Source organism: Eschrichtius robustus, chromosome 2 (assembly GCF_028021215.1).
Source record: "Eschrichtius robustus isolate mEscRob2 chromosome 2, mEscRob2.pri, whole genome shotgun sequence".
NCBI classification, from domain to species: Eukaryota; Metazoa; Chordata; class Mammalia; order Artiodactyla; family Eschrichtiidae; genus Eschrichtius; species Eschrichtius robustus.
The window spans coordinates 173,194,772-173,215,799 of NC_090825.1; the positions used below are offsets into that span (position 1 = coordinate 173,194,772).

A 21,028-nucleotide genomic window follows, 5' to 3' on the forward strand; every position below is an offset into this window, starting at 1 on the left:
GCGCTGTGGACACAATGTTGAGTAAATATTGCTGCCCTCCCTCATGGACCTCAGTCTAGGGAATGAGATAGACATTAAGCAGTCAATTATGTAATTATTAATTACAAAGGTGATAAATTATAGCGAGTGAGGGAGGCATATCATGGACTATTTGGAAAGTCCAAAAATATTTCCCTAAAGAAGCAATGGAACTGACAATGGCGAAGAGCTTGGGGTGGGATAAGAGCTTGAGGTGGGATGCAAAGAGCTTGAGGTGGGATGGAGAATTGCCTCAATACTCCTTTCTTCCCCTTCCCCTGCCTTTATTGAATATGTAGATCAGCTCAATTACCTTAATCAAATTCTTTCGTGGTGTACTAGCTTACATTTTTCAAAAATGGAACAATAAATCATAACATTTTTTAAAAGGTTACCTATAGAGGGAAGGGGTAGAATAGAAGGGACAAAGATAGAAGCTAGACTTTTAAAACTGTACCTTGTTTTGGATATCTGACTTTACAACCATGTAAATATTTTATATAACTTTAAAACAAAATTTAAAATATAAGATATCCCTAAAAACAAAAGTAAGATAAAACGAATTAACCTGTGTATCCAGTTGGTGACAAAACAATGCAGAGATGAACTAGTGACTTTAAAACGCCACAATTTGATTGCACATACCACTATAATAGTGGTGGTGGTGTTAAAATTGTTATTCTGAGCTTGTTGCACATTTAGTCTGGGATAAAGTAAAGGAGTGATTATGTTGGTGGCAAGAACAGGGCTTTTCAGAGAGAATGAAGGAGGTACAGATGTAAGATTGATCACATTAAAGAAAAACCCTGTGGTCTTGAATTTGAATTGGGAGTATCATGATATATTTTATCTTTATAAAAAGCAAACATTTCCTACCTCTGTCCACTGAAAAAAAGTCTGAAACAAAGACCAACCTTCTTGTAATAAGCACCCCATAAGCCCAGATCATGGTCTCTAAATACCATTTCCAATTGAAAGAAGCCAGGAACACTGAGGAAAAATCTGATTCTGAGTCAGGGGCAGGAAATGTACAGACAAAAATGGCACATCTTGATATACCAGAAAGGGAGTTATCAAAGACATTACCTGGTAAGATAATGTCAATGGGAGCCAATTAGAAGCTTCCATTGGCCACAAACTGGACAATTTGATCCTCAATAAGGATAATGATTGCAGATCAAAATGCATCAAATGTTCAACTTTGTGCATTTGGGTTTTTAATTTTTTATCTTAAAATAATGTCAAATTTACATAAAAGTTGCAGAAAGAATGCACAGAGCTCCCATAAACACTTTGCCCAGATTCCCCAATTGTTAACATTTCTGAATCCTTTGAGTATAAGATACACACATGGTGTCTCATTAACCCTTAATTCTTCAGTGTTTCTTTCTTTCTTTGAGGCACGCCGGCTTCTCTCTAGTTGTGGTAAGTGGGCTCAGTAGTTGAGGTGCACGGGCTTAGCTGCCCCGAGGCATGTGGGATCTTAGTTCCCTCACCAGTGATCAAACCCACATCCCCTGCATTGGAAGGCCGATTCTTAATCACTGGACCACCAGTGAAGTCCCTAGTGTTTCTTTCTTTTTTTTTTTTTAACTGATTGGTTTTCTTAATTTTTTAAAATAAATTAATTAATTAATTTTTATTTTTGGCTGCGCTGTGTCTTCATTGCTGCGCGTGGGCTTTCTCTAGTTGCGGCGAGCAGGAGCTACTCTTCGTTGCAGTGCACCAGCTTCTCATTGCAGTGGCTTCTCTTGTTGCAGAGCGCAGGCTCTCGGGCGCACAGGCTTCAGTAGTTTTGGCACGTGGGCTCAGTAGTTGTGGCTCACAGACTCTAGAGCGCAGGCTCAGTAGTTGTGGCATACGGGCTTAGTTGCTCCACGACATGGGGGAATCTTCCCGGACCAGGGCTTGAACCCGTGTCCTCTGCATTGGCAGGCGGATTCTTAACCACTGTGCCACCAGAGAAGTCCCAGTTTACTTCTTAAGTAAAGCACATTCTTCCATATAATCACAGTATGATCTTCAAAATCAGGAAATTAATATGGATCCAATATCACCCGGTAATTCCCAAATCCCATTCAGAGTTTCAGTAAAGTTCTTTAAAGCTCCAGCATCCGTCCCAGGATCACATGCTGTATTTTGCTGTCTAATTCAGTCTCCTGCAGTCTGGAACAATTCCTCATTCTTTCCTTGTCTTTTATGACCTTGATATTTTTGGAGATTACTGGCTGGCTAGTTATTTTGTAGAAAGCCTCTCAATTTGCTTTTCTTTAATATTTCCTCATGACTTATGCATTTAGGACAGAAACACAGAAGTGATGTTATGTTCTCAGAGCATGTATCAGGAGGCAAAGAATGTTGATTTCTTCCACTACTTATAACCTACCCTAATTATAATAACCTGATTATGTTAAAACGGTGTCTTCCAGGAACTTCCCCTGCGGTCCAGTGGTTAAGACTTCCCCTTCCAATGCAAGGGGTGCGGGTTCCATCCCTGGCCGGGGAGCTAAGATCTCACATGCCTTGCGGCCAAAAAACCAAAACATAAAACAGAAGCAATATTGTAACAAATTCAATAAAGGCTTTAAAAATGGTCCACATCAAAAATATATATAGGGCTTCCCTGGTGGTGCAGTGGTTGAGAATCTGCCTGCCAATGCAGGGCACACGGGTTTGAGCCCTGGTCTGGGAAGATCCCACATGCCGCGGAGCGACTGGGCCCGTGAGCCACAACTACTGAGCCTGCGCGTCTGGAGCCTGTGCTCCGCAACTAGAGAGGCCGCGATAGTGAGAGGCCCACGCACCGCGATGAAGAGTGGCCCCCGCTTGCTGCAACTGGAGAAAGCCCTCGCACAGAAACGAAGACCCAACACAGCCAAAAATAAATAAATAAATTAATTAATTAAAATGAAGTGGGAAATGTTCCTTCCTCCTCTATTAAAAATATTTTTTAAATTAATTAATTAATTAATTAATTAAATGGTGTCTTCCAGGTTTCTCCAGCATGAGTTAGTGTGTTGCACTTATCAGTAAGTGCCTTATTGGAAAATACCATGAAACTAATTAAATATCCGCTCCTCAACAGACCTTCACCCACCAGATTGAATATTCATTGATGACTCTTGCCTGAATCAAATTTTGTTGCTGTTGTTAGCAAAGAGGGTTTTATTTTTATTTACAAGAATTCTGGAGGAGGATGGCTGCTGGCATTGATTTGGTCAAATGATAATAGGGTTAATGACCTAGATTCTCTTGGCCATTTTCTCATGTAGCTAGATGGCTGCTGTGGCTCCAGGCAGCACATCCTCAATGAAGGCAGGAAAAAGGGAGTGGCACGGAGGTGTCCACCATGTCTGTCTCTTCTATCAGATAATGGTTGCTAAATGATGATTGTTTTCTAATTCCATCTTTGGCACTTCCTTCCTTATTGGCTCAACAAGATGTTCCAGTGTGATTTTTTCTTGAAATTTTACCTGCCCCAGCTCTGGACTCCACCCTTTCTCCAAGGAGCTTTCCTTCTGTTTAGTGGGGAATGATATTTAGAAACCAAGATCTGGGTGCCAGGTGGGCTCACTGCTACCACAGTATCATTATTTCTTTTTTTTTTTTTTTTAACAAATTTATTTATTTATTTATTTTTGGCTGCGTTGGGTCTTCGTTGCTGCGCACAGGCTTTCTCTAGTTGCGGCGAGCGGGGGCTACTCTTCTTTGCGGTGCGCAGGTTTCTCATTGCAGTGGCTTCTCTTGTTGCAGAGCACGGGCTCTAGGCACGCGGGCTTCAGTAGTTGTGGCTCATGGGGCTCTAGAGCGCAGGCTCAGTAGTTGTGGCACACGGGCTTAGTTGCTCTGCGTCACGTGGGATCTTCCCGGACCAGGGCTCGAACCCGTGTCCCCTGCATTGGCAGGCGGATTCCTAACCACTGCGCCACCAGGGAAGGCCAGTGTCATTTCTTGCTTCTCTCGTTGTAATATGTTACAATATGTCCCTATATTATCTTATGTCTTTAAACCCATGGGTGCACACCAATATCTCTAATTCTAATCCAACACCAAGGTTTATCCCAGCCCCTTTACATGTTTCTAAAGTCCTTCTGTGACCGTGAAAAACCTGGTTCCCGTGACACTTAGTGATCATTCCCCAGCACTCCACCCCACCCCTGACCCCCACCCAGTGTGTATCCAAACTCTAGACACCCTGGCCAAGACCCAGTCCCAGATATAAACTTCCTGTTTAATTCCACCCCCTTTGGGCACACTGGCTGAAAGCTTGGCCCCGACAGAGGAGCTAAATCTATGCATTTTAACTAAAAAATAAATAGCCAGCAACTTTTTTTCATTTTTCTAGTAATTCCTTTTTATTTTATTTTACAAGAGTACAGGTTGGAAAACCTATTTTTTTCTTTCATTTTATTTTGTTCAATTTTTATGGCATTATATATAAAATCAGTAACACTGGTTATCATATGTCAATCAAAAACTGATTGGCAGTTATCCCTAGCTTATCTTTTTTTAAATTTTTTGCTTACTTTACTTTTTCCATGTATTTTTTTTTAATTGAAGTATAGTTGATTTACAATGTCATATTAGTTTCAGTGTACAGCACAGTGATTCAGATATATATATGTGTGTATATATATACACATATATATGTATATATATACACATATACATACATATATATGTGTATATGTATATAAATTCTTTTTCAGATTCTTTTCCCTTATAGGTTATTACAAAATATTGAGTATAGTTCCCTGTGCTATACAGTAGGTCCTTGTTTGTTATCTATTTTATGTAAGTAGTGTATATATGTTAATCACAACCTCCTAATTTATCCCTCCCCCGCCCAACCAGTCACTTTTGAAGGCTACTTGGGAACCAACTCAAAATCTTGAAAATTATGAAATTTGAAAATTGACAAGCTAAAGAGAGAATTAAGTATTTATGCTGACTTACACCATCTGTACCTCTGGGTAACCACATAGATGAGGGGAAATTTCTCTTTACAGACCTATTCCAAAAGTCAATGAAGAAGTGGCAGATTTGACTATCACCACTTTGTAACTCTTAATGGATTATGAATCTAGGTGATGTTTATCGGCAGGCACTACCACCACGAGTGAGAAATGCGCTGACATTACCTGCCTCCTAGGGTTATGTACACGATATCACCTATGAAGTGTCCAGTCCAGTGGTTAAGACTCTGCCCTTCTACTGCAGGGGGAGTTTGATTCTTGGTCGGGGAACTAAGATCCCACATGCCGCATGGCCAGCCAAAAAAAAAGCAGGGCGGGGGGGTGCGATAAATTGGGAGATTGGGATTGACATACTCACACTACTGTATACAAAATAGATAACTAATAAGGACCTACTGTATAGCACAGGGAACTCTACTCAATATTCTGTAATGACCTATATGGGAACAGAATCTTAAAAAAAGAGTGGCTATATGTATATGTATAACTGATTCACTTTGCTGTACAGCAGAAACTAACACAACATTGTAAGTCAACTTACCCCAATAAAAATTAATTAAAAAGATTAAAAATTTAAAAAAATTTTTTAAAGAAAAAAAAAAAAGGCAAGAAAACAAAGAGATCAAAGGGGGAGAATGGGGCTTCCCTGGTGGCGCAGTGGTTGAGAATCTGCCTGCCAATGCAGGGGACACGGGTTTGAGCCCTGGTCTGGGAAGATCCCACACGCTGCAGAGCAACTAGGCCCGTGAGCCACAACTACTGAGCCTGCGCGTCTGGAGCCTGTGCTCCGCAACAAGAGAGGCCGCCATAGTGAGAGGCCCGCGCACCGCGATGAAGAGTGGCCCCCGCTTGCTACAACTAGAGAAAGCCCTCGCACGGAAACGAAGACCCAACACAGCCAAAAATAAATAAATAAATAAATAAATAAATAAATAAATAAATAAATAAAATAAAGGAATTCCTTTAAAAAAAAAAAAGGGGGGGGGGGAGAATGTATAAGCTAAACGAGACCAAAGAGAAGCATCAACCAATTGAAACCAGAGGACTATGATTCAAATAAATCATTAACAAATTATAAGACAATCAGGAAATGTGAACACTGGCTAGCTATTTGACGATATTAAGGAATTGCTGCTCATTTCTTTAGGCAGCATGATAGTATTGAGGTTATTATGTTTAAAAAAAGTCTTTGTATTTTAGAGATACATACTGAAATATTTATAGCTGGAGTGTCTGGGATTTGCAAACAGGAGGGGAATAGTGTGAAATTAGATGGGCTGAAGTTGGGTGATGGGCCTATGGGAGTTCATTATTAGACTATTCTGTCCACTTTTATGTGTTTGAATTTTTCCATAAAAATTTTTGTATGCTTCTTCCTAGTCTTTTATCTGGGCATCTTCTCAATTTATTAGGGCTTTCTGGCTCATGGTAGGCACTCAATAAACATTGGGTAAGGCCTCATAGCTTAGTGGTTACAAACCCAGCTCTGGAATTGAAACCTGCTTGCTTCTTACTAATTGTGGGACCCTTCCTGGGTGAGTCACTCACTTCTGTTCCCCTAAATCTCTAAATCGGGGCTAGTAAATTATGCCTACCTCCTAGGGCTGTTGTAAATAGTAAATAAATTATGACTTGTAAGAGTTGTTTTTTAATTAATTTATTTATTTTTGGCTGCGTTGGGTGTTCGTTGCTGCCCGTGGGCTTTCTCCAGTTGCGGCGAGCGGGGGCTACTCTTTGTTGTGGCTCACGGGCCCCTCATTGCAGTGGTTTCTCTAGCTGTGGAGCACGGGCTCTAGGTGCGTGGGCTTCAGTAGTTGTGGCTCACGGGCTCTAGAGCGCAGGCTCAGTAGTTGTGGCACACGGGCTTAGTTGCTCCGCAGCATGTGAGATCTTCCCGGACCAGGGCTGGAACCCGTGTCCCCTGCATTGGCAGGCAGATTCTTAACCACTGCGCCACCAGGGAAGTCCAAAACTTATTTTTGTGTGTGTGTGTGGAATCATGTTCTTATCTTTTATGTATCATAATTTATTTAGGTTAACACAGCTCCTCAAAAAATTAAACACAGAAGTACCATGTGATTCAGCAATTCCACTTCTGGGTATGGACCCAAAAGAAATAAAATCAGGAACTCAAACATATTTGCATACTCGTTCATAGCAGCGTGATTCACGATAACCAAAAGATGGAAGCAACCCAAGTGCCCATCAACAGGTGAATGGATACACAAGAAATGGAATATCCACACAATGGAATATTATTCAGCCTTAAAAAGGAAGGAGAGCCTGACATCTGCTACAACATGGATGATCCTTGAGGACATGATGTTCAGTGAATGAAGTCAGTCACGAAAGGACAAATATTGTCTGATTCCACTTATAGGAGGTCGCTAGAAGAGTCAGTTTCATAGAGACAGAAAGTTGAATGGTGGCTGACAGGGGCTGGAGGAGGGAGGATGTGGAGTTAGCGTTTAATGGGGACAGAGTTTCAGTTTTGCAAGATGAAGAGTTCTGGAGATGGATGGTGCAGATGCTTGTACAACAATATGATACTTAACGTCACTGAACTGTACACTTAAATAGTTAAGATGGTAAGTTTTATGTTATGTATATTTTACGGTAATATTTTATGGTTTATTTTACCATTTAAGAAAAAGACTTAAGAACAGTGCCTGGGGCTTCTCTGGTGGTGCAGTGGTTAAGAATCCGCCTGCCAATGCAGGGGACACAGGTTTGATCCCTGGTCCAGGAAGATCCCACATGCTGCGGAGTAACTAAGCCCGTGCGCCACAACAACTGAGTCTGCTCTCTAGAGCCCGTGAGCCGCAACTACTGAAGCTCGTGCGCCTAGAGCCCATGCTCCGCAACAAGAGAAGCCACCGCAATGAGAAGCCCCCACTCACCACAAGAGAAAGCCCGCGTGCAGCAGTGAAGACCCAACACAGCCAAAAATAAATAAAATAAATAAATTTATATTTAAAAAAAAAATAAAGAACAGTGCCTGGCACAGAGAGAACACGCTGTGCTTAGTAAATCACTGAACGTAGAGTAATTGAAATAACATCGCTGTACTGTGATCCCCCAAGGGCACAGGGTCACATCATTCTTGTTCTCAGGTATGTGCCCCAGGGCTGGCCAATCACAGAGGCTCCAGAAAGATTTTTTTTTTTTTTTTTGGGCCACGCTGTGGGGCATCCGGGATCTTAGTTCCCCCCACCAGGGATGGAACCCGTGCCCCCTGCAGTGGAAGCGCAGAGTCCTAACCACTGAACTACCAGGGAAGTCCCAGATTTCATCTTCTGACTGATTGAAACCCTTCAGCGTGCCTTACCACTTTTCCTAGCCCTCCCGACGCCTCCTTCCACCATCCGCCCTCTCCACGCCCTGCCCCGTCCAAACCCAGGGGAATCAGTGCCCCCAAGGGCTGTTATGAACGCCCCCCACCAGACCCCCAGCTCTCCCACCAACGGCCTTGGCCCAGGATACCCCTTTGGCCTGGACCACGCACCCTGACTTACTCCACCGCCCCTGTCGGAACAGCCCCTGTGGCTCTGAGCTCCTCGGGAGAGGTGTGTCTGGGCTCGCCCATCCCTCCAGGCAGGGCAGCCAGAGCCTGGAGGGCGTGCATCCCCCTCTCTGGTGACTGTCCTAGGGGTCAAGGGCACAAGTGGCTTTAGCCAGAGGCTGGAGCTTCTAGAACAGCTGCCGGCACTCAGGTGAGAGGAAGCACACGTTGGGTCATGTGATCAGGGCAGGGTAGGGTGGAGGGCCCATATAGGCCTGGGGGGATGGCTATATGCCTCCTCTGCAGTGGCAAGTGGCCCTCAAGCCAGCCCTGCCACCCGGACCAGCGGGAGAAGCTGGGTCCTGAGGAGAGGCAGAGCAACAGTTGCCCCCCCAACCTGCGCGCTTCTCCTCTATCACCAGTGTCCCCCCAGTGGGCCCTCCTCAAAGGTCAGTCTGGGATGGAGGGAGCTGGGGTGGGACTGGCATCGCCAACCTCCCTGGGCAAGGTGACAGGTGAGGTGGTGGCTAGGTGGGTGGGCAGTGGATGAAAGCCGTGAACCCCAACTCGGGGGCTGAGAACACGGAGCAGCGGGCACAGCCCACCCCTTCCCAAGGGGCACCCTCCGGTCTTAGGGCTGCTGTCCTAGGGCCAGGGAGTTTAACTGCCCAACTCCTCGCCTTCCCTTCCTCCCCGCCACACGGGTAGCAAGAAGCAGGTCCACCCCACCACACCCTCACCCGCCCCAGGCCCCCCGTGGTCAGCTCAGGGTGCTCCGCGTTGTCCTGGGCGGGGGGGGCGGGGCTGGGGCTGAGCCAGGGCGGTTGGAGCTTGCAGCGAGGGACCCTGGCTCAGGAGCGCCGCCTGGTGGAGAGAAAGAAGACAAAGGCGCAGCGGCAGGTTTCTGTACAGGAAGTCGGATTATACATTTTAGTAACCGGGCGAGAGAAACGAGGCATCGGGGCAACAGTGCACGGGCCACAAGAAGAATAAGAGATCGAGAGCTAGGGTTTGGCATAAATCTTACAAAGTGTATAAAGAATCTGTGTTTCTCTACAATAACAAAAAAAACCAAAGGCTACAAGAGCGGTTGTATATACAAAACACGGAGATATTGCTTCACTTGCAAACAGGTTCCTGACCAGACAGGGAGACAAGACAGAGAGAAGGGCACAGGGAGGGGGTGGTGGGAGGAGAGCGCGCCGCGTGCAAAAAGGAGGGTGAGGTGGGGAGAGGGTCTTCTCCCAGCATAAATCTACAGGCAGGAGCTGGAATCCCGCACGCACGGGAGAGGTCGAAGGCATGTGCGCTGCTGGCTGTGCGCGGGGTAGCGGGATGCCGAGAGCCAAGAGTGTCCGTCTGCCCGGCCCCTGGCGCCTTGCTCTTCGGGCTTCAGCCTGGAATGGGGTTCTGGGTGGGGACCGGGGGCCAGCTGGGCCAGCTGGCCAGAGAGGGAGGGCGGCGATTGCTCCCCGGTGGCTACCGTGGAAAACTGGAGAAGCCTGCTCGGCGTGCCCATCCTCTTGGCCTCTGGCCGGCCCGGTCCATCCTGCCACCCTCCCCGCCCCGCTGAGATGCCCACTGGGACCCAAGGAGAGCAGGTGCAGCAGCCGGGGCTTCTAGCTTTCCTTGGGCGGGACAGGAGATGCCGCTCAACTCCTGTTCTTCGTGCGGAGCTCGATGGGAGGGCAGGAGCCAGTCACAGAAGGGCGGAGGGGGTGGGCGGGGAGGACAGGGCAGTGAGGGGCGGGCGGAGGACAAGGACGTGCACGCACGCTGAGACCAGGCGCGGGGCGGTCACAGGTTCTGGCAGCACTGCAGCTTGTTGGGTTTCTGTCCGTCGGTGGTGGGTGGCACGCTGATGTCCACCACGTTGTTTCCGGGGGACTCGTCGTGCGCTGCGCGGTCCGCGATCTGCTTCTGTGACACGATGCGGTAGATCTCTTCGGTGGGCGGGGGCGGGGAGAACGACACAGGGTGAATGCGCTGTGTGCCCCCAATCTCGGTTACCTCCCCCTCCCACAGGACTCATCTGGATGTCACCTCCTCACGGTAGCGCCCTGGATGCTGAGTTGGAACCCCTTCCAAAGGCTCCCACTGTGCCCTGTGCACCCCCATCACGTCAGGGGTAGCCATGCCATGGGCTGGGCTCCTGGAGGCTCCCTGCCCATCCCCAATGCTGGCTGTGTACTCAGCAAGGGAAGGACCCATATCTGTTTGCAGATGTTAATTCCCAGCCCAGGCCTCTCATTCTTTAAGATCAGAGGCCCTCCTCCCTCAGGAGAAACTCCCAGAAGCCCAGGGGCTCTGGGACCCTGAGGTCACCTGCCTCCCCAGCTGACCCTGTGGGCTATTCTTTAGTGAAGCCATGGCAGGGCCCGTCTACGGGAGCTGGGCTGAGAGGGTCTCTGTGCCCTGAGTGCCAGCAGGGGTGGGATCTGGCCTCACACTGTGGAGGGTGCCCTGTTTGTCCTCGTGTCCAGACTGAACAGCAGTTTTAAGGAAGGAAGGTTCAGGGGCTACGTTCTGGAGCACGTGACCCGTGTGGCTGGTGCCCTTCCCACGCCCACCCTCTGTGATCCCACCTGGGCCCTGTGACCACCTGTGAGAATGTTCTTGAAAGCTTCCTCTACGTTGGTGGAATCCAAGGCTGAGGTCTCAATGAAGGACAAGTTGTTCTTTTCTGAAAGAGAGAATATTTGCCCAGGTGAGTCCGCTGCTGGAGGGGGGGCAGGGTGGTCCCCTATACCCTCCTCTTGGGGACCTTGGCTGCCTGTCCGCTCACCTGGCCCAGGAAATAAAGGGCTGGGACCGAAGGGGTAGGACTGAGATGCCCACCCCTGCAGCCATGGGCACGGCCAGGGAAGATGCACCTGGTGCAGGGGAGCTGCCTGCATTCCAGATGCTTCTCGGATGCTTCAGTCAGAGTCTCGTTCTCAGGAGTGTGGCACCTAGAGGCCCTGGCCAGAGCAGATGGCCCGGAGCGACACCTAGCAGCCCTCTGGCCACGCCCTCCGGCCCGGCGTGCGCTCACCTGCGAAGGCGCGGGCCTCATCTGTGGGCACGGCCCGCAGGTGGCGCAGGTCGCTCTTGTTGCCCACCAGCATGATGACGATGTTGCTGTCGGCGTGGTCCCGCAGCTCCTTCAGCCAGCGCTCCACGTTCTCGTAAGTCAGGTGCTTGGCGATGTCATACACCAGCAGCGCGCCCACTGCACCACGGTAGTACCTGCAGGGACGGGGGTAGGGCCCAGGCGTGAGCCGAGCCAGCGTCCCTGGGGGCCCCCCAGGCTCTGTGGGCAGTGGCTCCTTGGCCCGAGGGGTGGCCATCAGGGCCTCGAGGGAGGGGTGCGTGTCCTGAGGCCCCGGCTCCACTCCCCAGATTCAGCTCAGGAATGGGGAGGCCTAAGGAGGGAGTTTGGCATCTGGGGTCAGAAGACACCCACGGGGTCAGCCACCAAAAGGGGAGGAGGAAAACAGTGACTATGCAGGGAAAGGGCAGAAGCTCTAATGCCTGCCGTGGCCCTGCCCGCCCAGAGCACCAAGGAGACGGATGGACACACATCCACTCCAAGGGATCAAGGAGCCGAGAAGGTGACCAGGCCTCGGTGGAGGGATTCCAGAAGACAGCAAGTGACTAACAGGGAATGGCCAGGAGTTGGGAGGGTCAGGGAAGAGGCAGTCGAGGGGATCCTGATGGTGGGGTGGCCACAGGAGGGCCAGGGGGGCCAGGGCTGCACCTGGAAAAGGAAGGCTGGGAACATGGCTGGGCAGGGCGGGCCGAGCAGGCAGGCTGGGGAGCGGGCAGAGCCTGATAACAGCCCTCACCGTGTAGCCAGCACCCGGCGACACTGCAGTGCCTCAATGGGACGCCAGGGGTCAGAGGGGCTGTGGGACATGCCCACCTGGGGTGACAGCCTGACCAAGCCTGGGCACTGGCCTTTCAGAGGGTCCCACAGCTCCTGGGTGTCTTGTCCCTCCACCCTGCGCCCCCTGCTCTCGGGTCTGTGCTCTCCCCTTCCCCCGCCCCCCCAGCCCAACTCCTACCCATCTCTTGGGGCCCACGGCCTCCCCAGCCCCGCCACTCACGCCGAGGTGATGGCGCGGTAGCGCTCCTGGCCGGCGGTGTCCCAGATCTGCGCCTTGATGGTCTTGCCGTCCACCTGGATGCTGCGGGTGGCGAACTCCACGCCGATGGTGCTCTTGCTCTCCAGGTTGAACTCGTTGCGGGTGAAGCGCGACAGCAGGTTGCTCTTCCCCACGCCCGAGTCCCCGATGAGCACCACTTTGGGGGCGGGGAGAGATATGAGTGAGCCTCCCTGGGTCAGAGGGGGGCAGTGGCCCCGAGCCAAGACCCCACATGCTGCCCACGTCCACCCACAGAACCTTCACAGGGGCACCCCGGGTGCTGCAGACACGCGACAGCCAGGGACGGGGCAGAGTCGGAGCTGTCCTGGGGCCCCTGGCCCGAGGCACCACGTTTCCTGGTACAGAAGCGAATAGGGTCCTTCAGAGAAGGGCTGCCCCTGCTCTGATGGGACACAGAGATCCATGCATCCTGGCAGAAGGCAGCTTGGGGATCCATCAACTCCCAAACCTCCACGGCGGCCTGGTGACCTGGGCAGCCAGGCATGCCTGAGAAAGCCCCAGGGCTGGGTGACCTTGGGCAAGTCACTTAACGTCTCTGGGCTGCCTTTTCCACAGGTGTGAAAAGGGAGACAGTAACAAGAGCCACCTCGGGGAGGGGGACATGGGAATGCCTGGGATCAGAACTCAGCCAGCATCTCGTATGCTAAGACGGGGTGGGGGTGGGGGGTCAGATCGTCCTGCAGGGAGGTGGGAACAAGGGCCCTCCTGAGCAGTGCAGGGCAGAGCAGGGCAGGCATAGGCGGGTCTTTCCCTCCATCCCTCCCTTTATTGAGCTTCCTGCCCCCACCTGTAGAAGCCCTGCCTCTAGGGGCCCAGCCACTCCAAGCTCTAGGCTGGAGGGTCCTGGGGGGGCCTGGGCCTGGAGGGCTGTGCTCAGACCCAGGACACAGTGGGGACTCGTGTCAGTGTGTGCATAGGTGTGTGTGCGGCGCAGAAGAAACAGCCTTTCTTTCCGGACGCCCCAGCTGGAAACCACAGGGACCCCCAAGTGTGGGCCTTAGGCTCTGGCACCCTAGGGTGGCTCTGGCTCGTGGGGAGCCACGGGGGCTGCAGACTTGGTCACTCAAGGCCCCGATGAAAAGTTTTTCCTTGATGAGAACTTCTATGTGTACGTGTTCAGATTCCTGCTGCTTCTTACCACTTTCACTGCTCCCCGACCCCAGGCCATCATCACTCCCGTCACTCCCGGTTGCTGTGACAGCCCCCTCCCTGGTGCCCGCCCTTACATTTACTCTCAGCTTCAGCCAACAGGCTGTTTTCCTCTTGGCCACCAGAGGGTGCCTGTGAGCACCCTGCGTGGGTCCCATCCCTCCTCTGCTTACAGCCCTCCAGGGCTCCCCCCTCCAAAGTCCTCCAGGCAGCCCACAGGGCCGTGCATGACCTGCCCCGTCCCCTCCCTGCCCTCACCTCCTCCCTCTCTCTCCCTTGCTCACTCTGCTCCAGACACACGGGCCTCCCTGCAACGATACGCTTTGCCTGGAGTGTTCTTCCCTAGGTACCCACCAGGTTCCTGCCCTCATCTCCTCTGTGTGGCCCCTCGGATGGCAGCCATCCTCTTCAAACCCCACTCCCAGGACTTCGCTGGCAGTCCAGTGGTTAAGACTCCGTGCTTCCACCGCAGGGGGCCCAGGTTCGATCCCTGGTCGGGGAACTAGATCCCTCATGCTGCAGCTAAGAGCCGGCATGCCGCAACTAAAGATCCCGCACGCCGCAACTAAGACCCGGCACAGCCAAATAAATAAATATTTTAAAAAACCCCCAAAAACCCACTCCCCCCAACACTCCCCATTCCCCTCCCCTACCTTTCCCCCATAGCTCTCCCTACCCTCTCACACTCACCAGGTTTCCCTTATAGATTTTTTTTTGTCATTCTGCCTCAAGGGCAGCCATCTCAGACAGTCTGGTTCCCTGCTGTATCCCCAGGACCTGGTGCACTGCCCGGCGCACGGGACGCACCTGATCAATGCCTGTCAAATGAACAAACGCCGAAGTGGCTGGCGGAGCTTCCCAGGCCCACCTCCCCCCACACTGGAAGATGCCCAGGTCACCATCCTTGGGCCACAAGTAAGGAGGGGGCGGGCCAGGCAGCCCCCAGGACCCAGCACCCTCTCTGGGTCCGGCTGCTTTAGAGCCAAGAACAAGAAGAACAGGAAGAACGTTCCGTGCTGGGAAAGCTCTGGATGTGCCATCACCTCACATATGCATCACGTGACCCATTTTACAGATGAGAAACTGAGGTGCAGACAGGGGAATGACCAGCTTAAGGCACGTGGTCACCAAGGGTAGAGCTGGGGTCTGAGCCCGTGCATAACTGCAGGCTCGCTCCCACCCCCCAACCAAGCTCAGCAAGCAGCAACTTGCCCAGGGCCACCCAGCTGGAGAGTGGTCCAGCAGGATGTGAACCCAGGTTTTCTGGATCCAGGGCTGAGCGCAGGGGTCTGGGTTCAGCTTCCTCCTCTCCCACCATCTGGGGTATCGTGAACCCCTAGAGTAGCTAGCAAACTCCTATTTGTCCTTCAAAATCCGTGGGTTCAGGCTTCTCCTCTTCTCCCAAACCACCACGTGGCCTAGCCCACAACACCTGTGATGAGTGTCGGGGTCCTCCCCTGACACTGGGGGCACCCAGCATAAGAATGCCAAGTTGACTTCAGAGAAAGGTGGAAAGAGGTGAATGGACATGGGCCTGGGGCTGAGGGCCAAGGGCGCCCAGCCATGCCAGTGGGGCTATGACTGGACTGACCGTAGGGCCCACTGTCCACGCCCTCACCCCGTCACCTCCTGCCCACGGCAGCTATAGGAACCCGGCCAAAGCCAGGGAGTTCTGCACGTAGTTCTCACATCCTCAGGAACAGAACAGGAAATGAGGAGGAGGGTCCTTTTGGGCCCTTGCCTGTATCCTCCCCACCCTCTCACTCCCTTCCCAGCCCTGTCCAGCTGTCCAGCCTCAGGGTCCCCTTTGCCACATCGGGGTTCTGCCCTGGCCCAGCCAACCATCTCCTCAGCCCCTCAGGCCAGGCCCAGCCCTAAAGGCTTTGTTACGGAGTTCTCAGGGCCACCCCAGGGACAGATGTTCACATTATCGTGTACAGTTGGAGACACTCAATACAGAGTGACCAAGTTCCCTGGCCCAAGGTCACCCAGTGAGAACAGTGGGGCCCAGAGCAGAACAAGGGCCACCAGCTGCTGCCCGGACAAATGGCGGGAAGGCGGGGCTGCCCCTGCGGTCCCTGGCACGCGGTGCCCAATGCAGAAGTGGCCGGCAGGGCAGCGGCCGGGCTGGTCCCGTGTGCAGGCTGGGAATGAGAATGGCATTGTCCAAGATACAAGTCATCTGTTGTCTCAGGGAAAGAAAGGGCCCTTGAGGACACAGCCCCCAGCATTTCCACAGGAGTTGGTGGCATCACTGGCCAGGACACGGTCCCCCTGGGCACACCACTTGGCTGGCAGAGCAGGCAAGCCCAGTTGGCAAAAACAAAGAGCTGGCACCTCTTGGATGCCCTTGGTCCTCTGGCCCACCCCACGACAGTGTGGCACATCTGGGGCCCCCATTCTGACACTCAGGTCACCGAGTGGCCATTGGGGGCGCTCGGCTCCCCGACTCCAGGCAGAGCAGGGCTCCACCCCTCTGCCAGGAAGCAGGCCCTGCAGATTCCAGGCCCCAGGGACTGGCCGGGGGAGGAAGAGCCAGATCTATTCCCCGGGGGAATCAGACAGCAGAGGACAGGTGCCCGACACCGGGGCACAGGCAGGGCCACCATTCATAATGGGGGGAGCTGGTGTGCTCGGGTCCCAGACCAGCCGGCCAGGTGCGAGGCCTGCTCAGGCTGGAGAGCCAGGAGGCTGCCTCGGGAGCACCTGGTGAGCACTGGGGCCGGCCTGTTCCCTGGGAGTGAGTGGCGGGAGCTCTGGGAAGGCCCTGGTGGCCCTCGGGGACCTAGCTGCTCGCACTGTGGCCCCTGCCGCCCAGTCCCTCAGAGAAGAGTTTGGGGCGCCCCCGGGGATTGATCGGCAGGCTGGGAAAATGGCCGTTCGCTGAAAAGGATAAAATGTTAGCAGGATAAATGTGAGGATCTATAATTAGGTACAAATAAACAACCTCACTCCTGGGGTGGGGGGGGGGGGATGAGCAGGGAGGAAAACAAGCCGCATGGGGGCTGGGGTGGGGTGGAACACCAGGGGGATCTGCTGGCCTCCGCCGGGAGGTCAGGAGAGCCAACCTGTGACGTGGCTGCCAAAAAAAGCAAGTCAGTGGTGGGAAGGCTGGAGAGGGGGGGCAGCCAGGGTCCCACATGAGAGGTGTGGGCCCTCTGTGCCCAGGGCAGGGCCAGGGGAAGGTGACTGAAGCCTGAGGGAGGCTGGGCACGGGATGGGGGATGAGAGGATCACAGCCCCCCTCCACTCCTGAAGGACTCCCCGCGCCAGGAGGCAGGGCTGGGGAGATGTGCGGTGAGAGTACTGGTCCTTGTCAACCCTTCTGGCACAGCTGTGTCCTGGACACCTCTCTACTGCCTAGGCCTGACCCTCTGCAGGCCACGTGGTCTCAGGAGGGTCTGTGGGGTGCAGTGTATTCACGTTTCAGTCTACCTGCCATGTTTATGGCCAGTGATGCCATGGTGGCGGCTTGCCTGCCTGCTGGCTTCCTTCCTTCCTTCTGTGAGTCAGAAAGAATTTCCTTTTCCTATTTAAGTGAGACAAAAACTGAGTGGATTTAAAAACAAATATTAGGGGACTTCCCTGGTGGCGCAGTGGTTAAGAATCCGCCTGCCAATGCAGGGGACACAGGTTCGAGCCCTGGTCTGGGAAGATCCCACATGCCGCAGAGCAACTAAGCCCGTGCGCCACAACTACTGAGCCCATGTGCCACAACTACTGAAGCCCACACGCCTAGAGCCTGTGCTCCACAACAAGAGAAGCCACTGCAATAAGAAGCACGTGCACTGTATCGAAGAGTAGCCCCCGCTCGCCGCAACTAGAGAAAGTCCGCACGTGCACAGCAACAAAGATGCAACACAGACAAAAATAAAAAATAAATTTATAAAAACAAACAAACAAATATTAAAAGATAATAGAGGGTCCTCCAACAAGGCGTTAAGTGTGAAGGTGAGGTCTCAGAGGACCAGTTTGGTAAACGCTGACCTTGTGAGTTACACTTTCTCTTCTGACCTGGCTTGAGACAGTCAGCAGGGCACCTGCTTGACTCAGAAAAGGAGCCCAGTGGCAGAGGGCAGCGGGGCAGGCAGGCACCGCCCCACCCCCCCCCCCCCACCAGCTGTCGCAGTAGTGTTTCCAGGAAGAGGACTCCGGAGATGAATCCTGAGAAGCGCACAGCCTGCTCCATTGCCCCTGACCCAATAACTGGACTTCTGGGAACATACTTCAAGGAAATAACCCAAAGGGCAAAAGATGACTCATGCAAACACTTGGAGCTGGGTTATTTACAACAGCAAGCGGCTGAAAATAACGAGTGGGGAATGACCACGGAAACACTGGGAGGAACGCCCCCTGCCCTTGTAGTAACACACCCAGGTGGGTGCCAGCCAGGACCTGAGGAGCAGCTGCCTCAGGGTGGGCTGGGTAGAGACAGGCACCAGCTGCAGCAGGACTGGCGTCCAGTCACCTGTCATCCGTCCCCAAGGCCCTGACAGAGCTTCCTCTGCCTCTAAAGTGAGACCCCAAGGTTCAGTCGGCACAAGGGCCTGGGCCCAATGCCTGCCGACCACACAGCCTCACTTGCCAGCAACGTATCAGCCTGCAGGCAGCTCCTCGAGCCCATGGTGCTGTGTGGCAACTCCGGACCTTTGCATGGGGACTCTCTCTGCCCAGAAACCTTTTACCACGTGGATATCCCAGGTAGGAAGCGCTCCATCCCATCTTCTACATTCCCAAGGTCCCCAGAACCCCAGACCCAACCAGGGATAATACCATAGACACACAGTGTCACACAGGCCACACTCCCAGGGATGGCCAAGCTCCCCCAACGAGGGAAAGATGTCTATGGCTGGCATGGGAAGCACCCCCTCACGCAGCAGGCAGCATGGCAAAGGTGTCCTGTGTGCATCCAGGGGTTAGCTCTCAAGGGTGACCAATGCCAGCCAGGGAGCCCAACACAGCAGCACAGGACCTGGCCAAAGCCTAGGTTGGCACAGAAGGCACTGGAAAGTCAGTGACCCCTAAGCTGCCTGACCTTTCTAGGCCTTACTTGAGGCTCCTAGAGCCCTCTGTTGCCCTGGCAGGGAAGATCCTCCAGCAGGTTGGAGGAGACCATCTGACAACACCAGTCCCAGATCTTAGCCACAAGCTCCCCCAGATACACTCCTTAAGTGGTCTGGGTTCAAATCTTGATTTAATACTTAAACTGTCCCTCCAGTTTCCAGGTCCATAAAGAGAGATGCTGGATAATATCGATCTCACAGGGTCGTGGTGAGGATTTCAATGAATTCATGTGTGTAAAGTGCTTAGAAAAGTGCAGGTGCTTGGACAGCGCTCTCAAGAGATCTAAGAGTTAAGATATAATTATTGCTGTTAACCACCAGGCCTGGGTTCAGCACACACAGTCCCCCGCCACCACCGCAGGTGCCCCTCCACGCAATTCCGACTCTGCTCCCCAATCCAGGGTCCACCCCCACCCCCCGCCACACTCGCACCTCAACCCCCATTGTCCGCCCCTCCCTTCCCGGGCTCCGCCCCCAGATGCACTGCCACCAATCAAGACTGGCCCCTCCTACTCCACGAGAGCAACACCCCCACCCGCCCACCCTAGCCCACTTATTGGACACGCCCACCACATCCTAGCCCCGCCTCTAACGGACACGCCCCCATCACGAAGGGAGCTTTCCACCCAGCTCGGACCGCCAAATGCTCGGGCGGCCCCGTCCCCTCTGACTGCCCCGCCCCTAACGGCCTCTCCCACTGCCCCGGGCCCCACCCCCCTGGGCCCTGGCCCCGCCTCGGAGCATCCCGGGCCCCCAAGCCTCTCTGGACAGCCTGCTCCGCATGACTCCGCATCCCGGCCCGAACTTGACCAAGCCCGGCCTGCACTGGCCATCCCGGCTGCCTGGCCTGCCAGGCCCCAAGCCTCGGGCTCCGGCATGGGCCCAGAGGCCTGGAGCGCAGCCTGGGTGCTTGCCCGGCGCCTCGCCGCCGCCCGCTCGCCCGTCTGTGCCCCACCAACCGCACCTTTGAATAGGTAGTCGTACTCGTCGTCCCGAGTCCCCATTGTCCTGGCGCTTCCGGCGGGATTGGCGACTTCGCAGCCCCACCACAAACACCCGACGGGGGCGGAGCCGGCGCCGCGCAGAGCGGCGGCCGGATGGCCAATCAGCGATGGGTGGCGTAGCGACCGGCACCCAGAGAAGCCAATAAGAGGCGGAAGCAGTGCCCCAGGGGTGGGCGCCGCCGGAGATCCACCTTCTTCTCCCTCGGTCTCCTGGAGAAAGGCGGAAGGAATGCGGACCTTTCTGAAGTGACGGCCTCGTCAGCCTATCACAGGCGAGATCTGGAAGGCGGGGCGGAAAACTGGAACAATGAAACGGATTGACGGAGCGAGTAGCCAATGAGGGGTTTGATCCAGACAGTACCGGACCAGCAGAGGACCTGTCCGGGAGGGAAAATAGGGCTACGTCCAGGTAGTGTTACGCTATTTACCGTCCCGATGACGTCATAGGTCAATGCGCGCTGCTCTTTGGGCCGCCCACCCGCACCCCCACCCCCGCTGCCCCCAGAAATGACAGTTTCTGGGGGGACATCTGAGTGGGGACTTCTTTAGCTTAGAGGTCCCCTTTCCTCTCTGGGTTGCAGTTTTCTCCCTCTGTAAAACGGGAGAAACTCACCTTATGGAATCTTTGGAGTATGACTAGATCGTTGACCTAAACACATACTAAATCAACCATCCACTGTCTGTCATTAAGTCTTTGTTTAACAAATATTTATAAATCCTTACTGGGTGTCAGACTGTCTCCCCTTCTCTGTCCCCTTATCCTGTTTTATTCCATCCCCCACCCCAAGGATTTATCCCTACTTGACATTAAAGTATGCATTTCTTTCTCGATCCTGTTAAAAAACAAACTTCTACTGAGTAAGTGTGAAGGTCTAATTGCCTTTATTAAAAGATTCATGAATCAATCAGCATCTCATCTGTCAAGCAGAGATACTCCCAGAGGTTGTACAAAATGGAAGACTTTTATAGAAAAGAGGATGAGACAAGAAGTCATGGACAATAGTAAAATGAAAGTTAATTCGGAGGAAAGTAAGCGTTCAGGTGAGGACAGCTTCTCATTGGCTAAGTTGTGGTGTTTCCATTGGCTGGGCTTGTTGCTGGGAGGGAAGAAAATCTCTTCTCCAGCTTTAGTAAAGTAATTGCAGTTACTGTTTGGGAGTGCAAGGTA

At 53.0% G+C, this 21,028-nt stretch overlaps 1 protein-coding gene across 1 annotated transcript; it reads right to left on the reverse strand.

The window, feature by feature from the left end:
* Positions 1-9,397: 9,397 nt before the first annotated feature.
* Positions 9,398-19,955, reverse strand: RAB11B (RAB11B, member RAS oncogene family). Its single transcript, XM_068537085.1, has 5 exons — positions 19,821-19,955; positions 12,585-12,780; positions 11,531-11,724; positions 11,099-11,179; positions 9,398-10,439 (listed from the first exon to the last, which is right to left on the reverse strand). The coding sequence occupies exons 1-5, from the start codon at positions 19,858-19,860 to the stop codon at positions 10,294-10,296; spliced, it is 657 nt and encodes a 218-aa protein (XP_068393186.1). The 5' UTR covers positions 19,861-19,955; the 3' UTR covers positions 9,398-10,293.
* Between the last annotated feature and the right edge of the window lie 1,073 nt (positions 19,956-21,028).

What these genes read in the sequence shown, in the direction of transcription:
- RAB11B (XM_068537085.1), bottom strand. Translation starts at nt 19,860, where the DNA reads ATGGGGACTCGGGACGACGAGTACGACTACCTATTCAAAG. An exon ending in GTACGACTACCTATTCAAAG is followed by an intron (nt 12,781 to 19,820) that starts GTGCGGTTGGTG and finishes CCGCCCCCAAAG; the next exon opens with TGGTGCTCATCGGGGACTCG. An exon ending in TGAGGCCCGCGCCTTCGCAG is followed by an intron (nt 11,180 to 11,530) that starts GTGAGCGCACGC and finishes TCTCTCTTTCAG; the next exon opens with AAAAGAACAACTTGTCCTTC.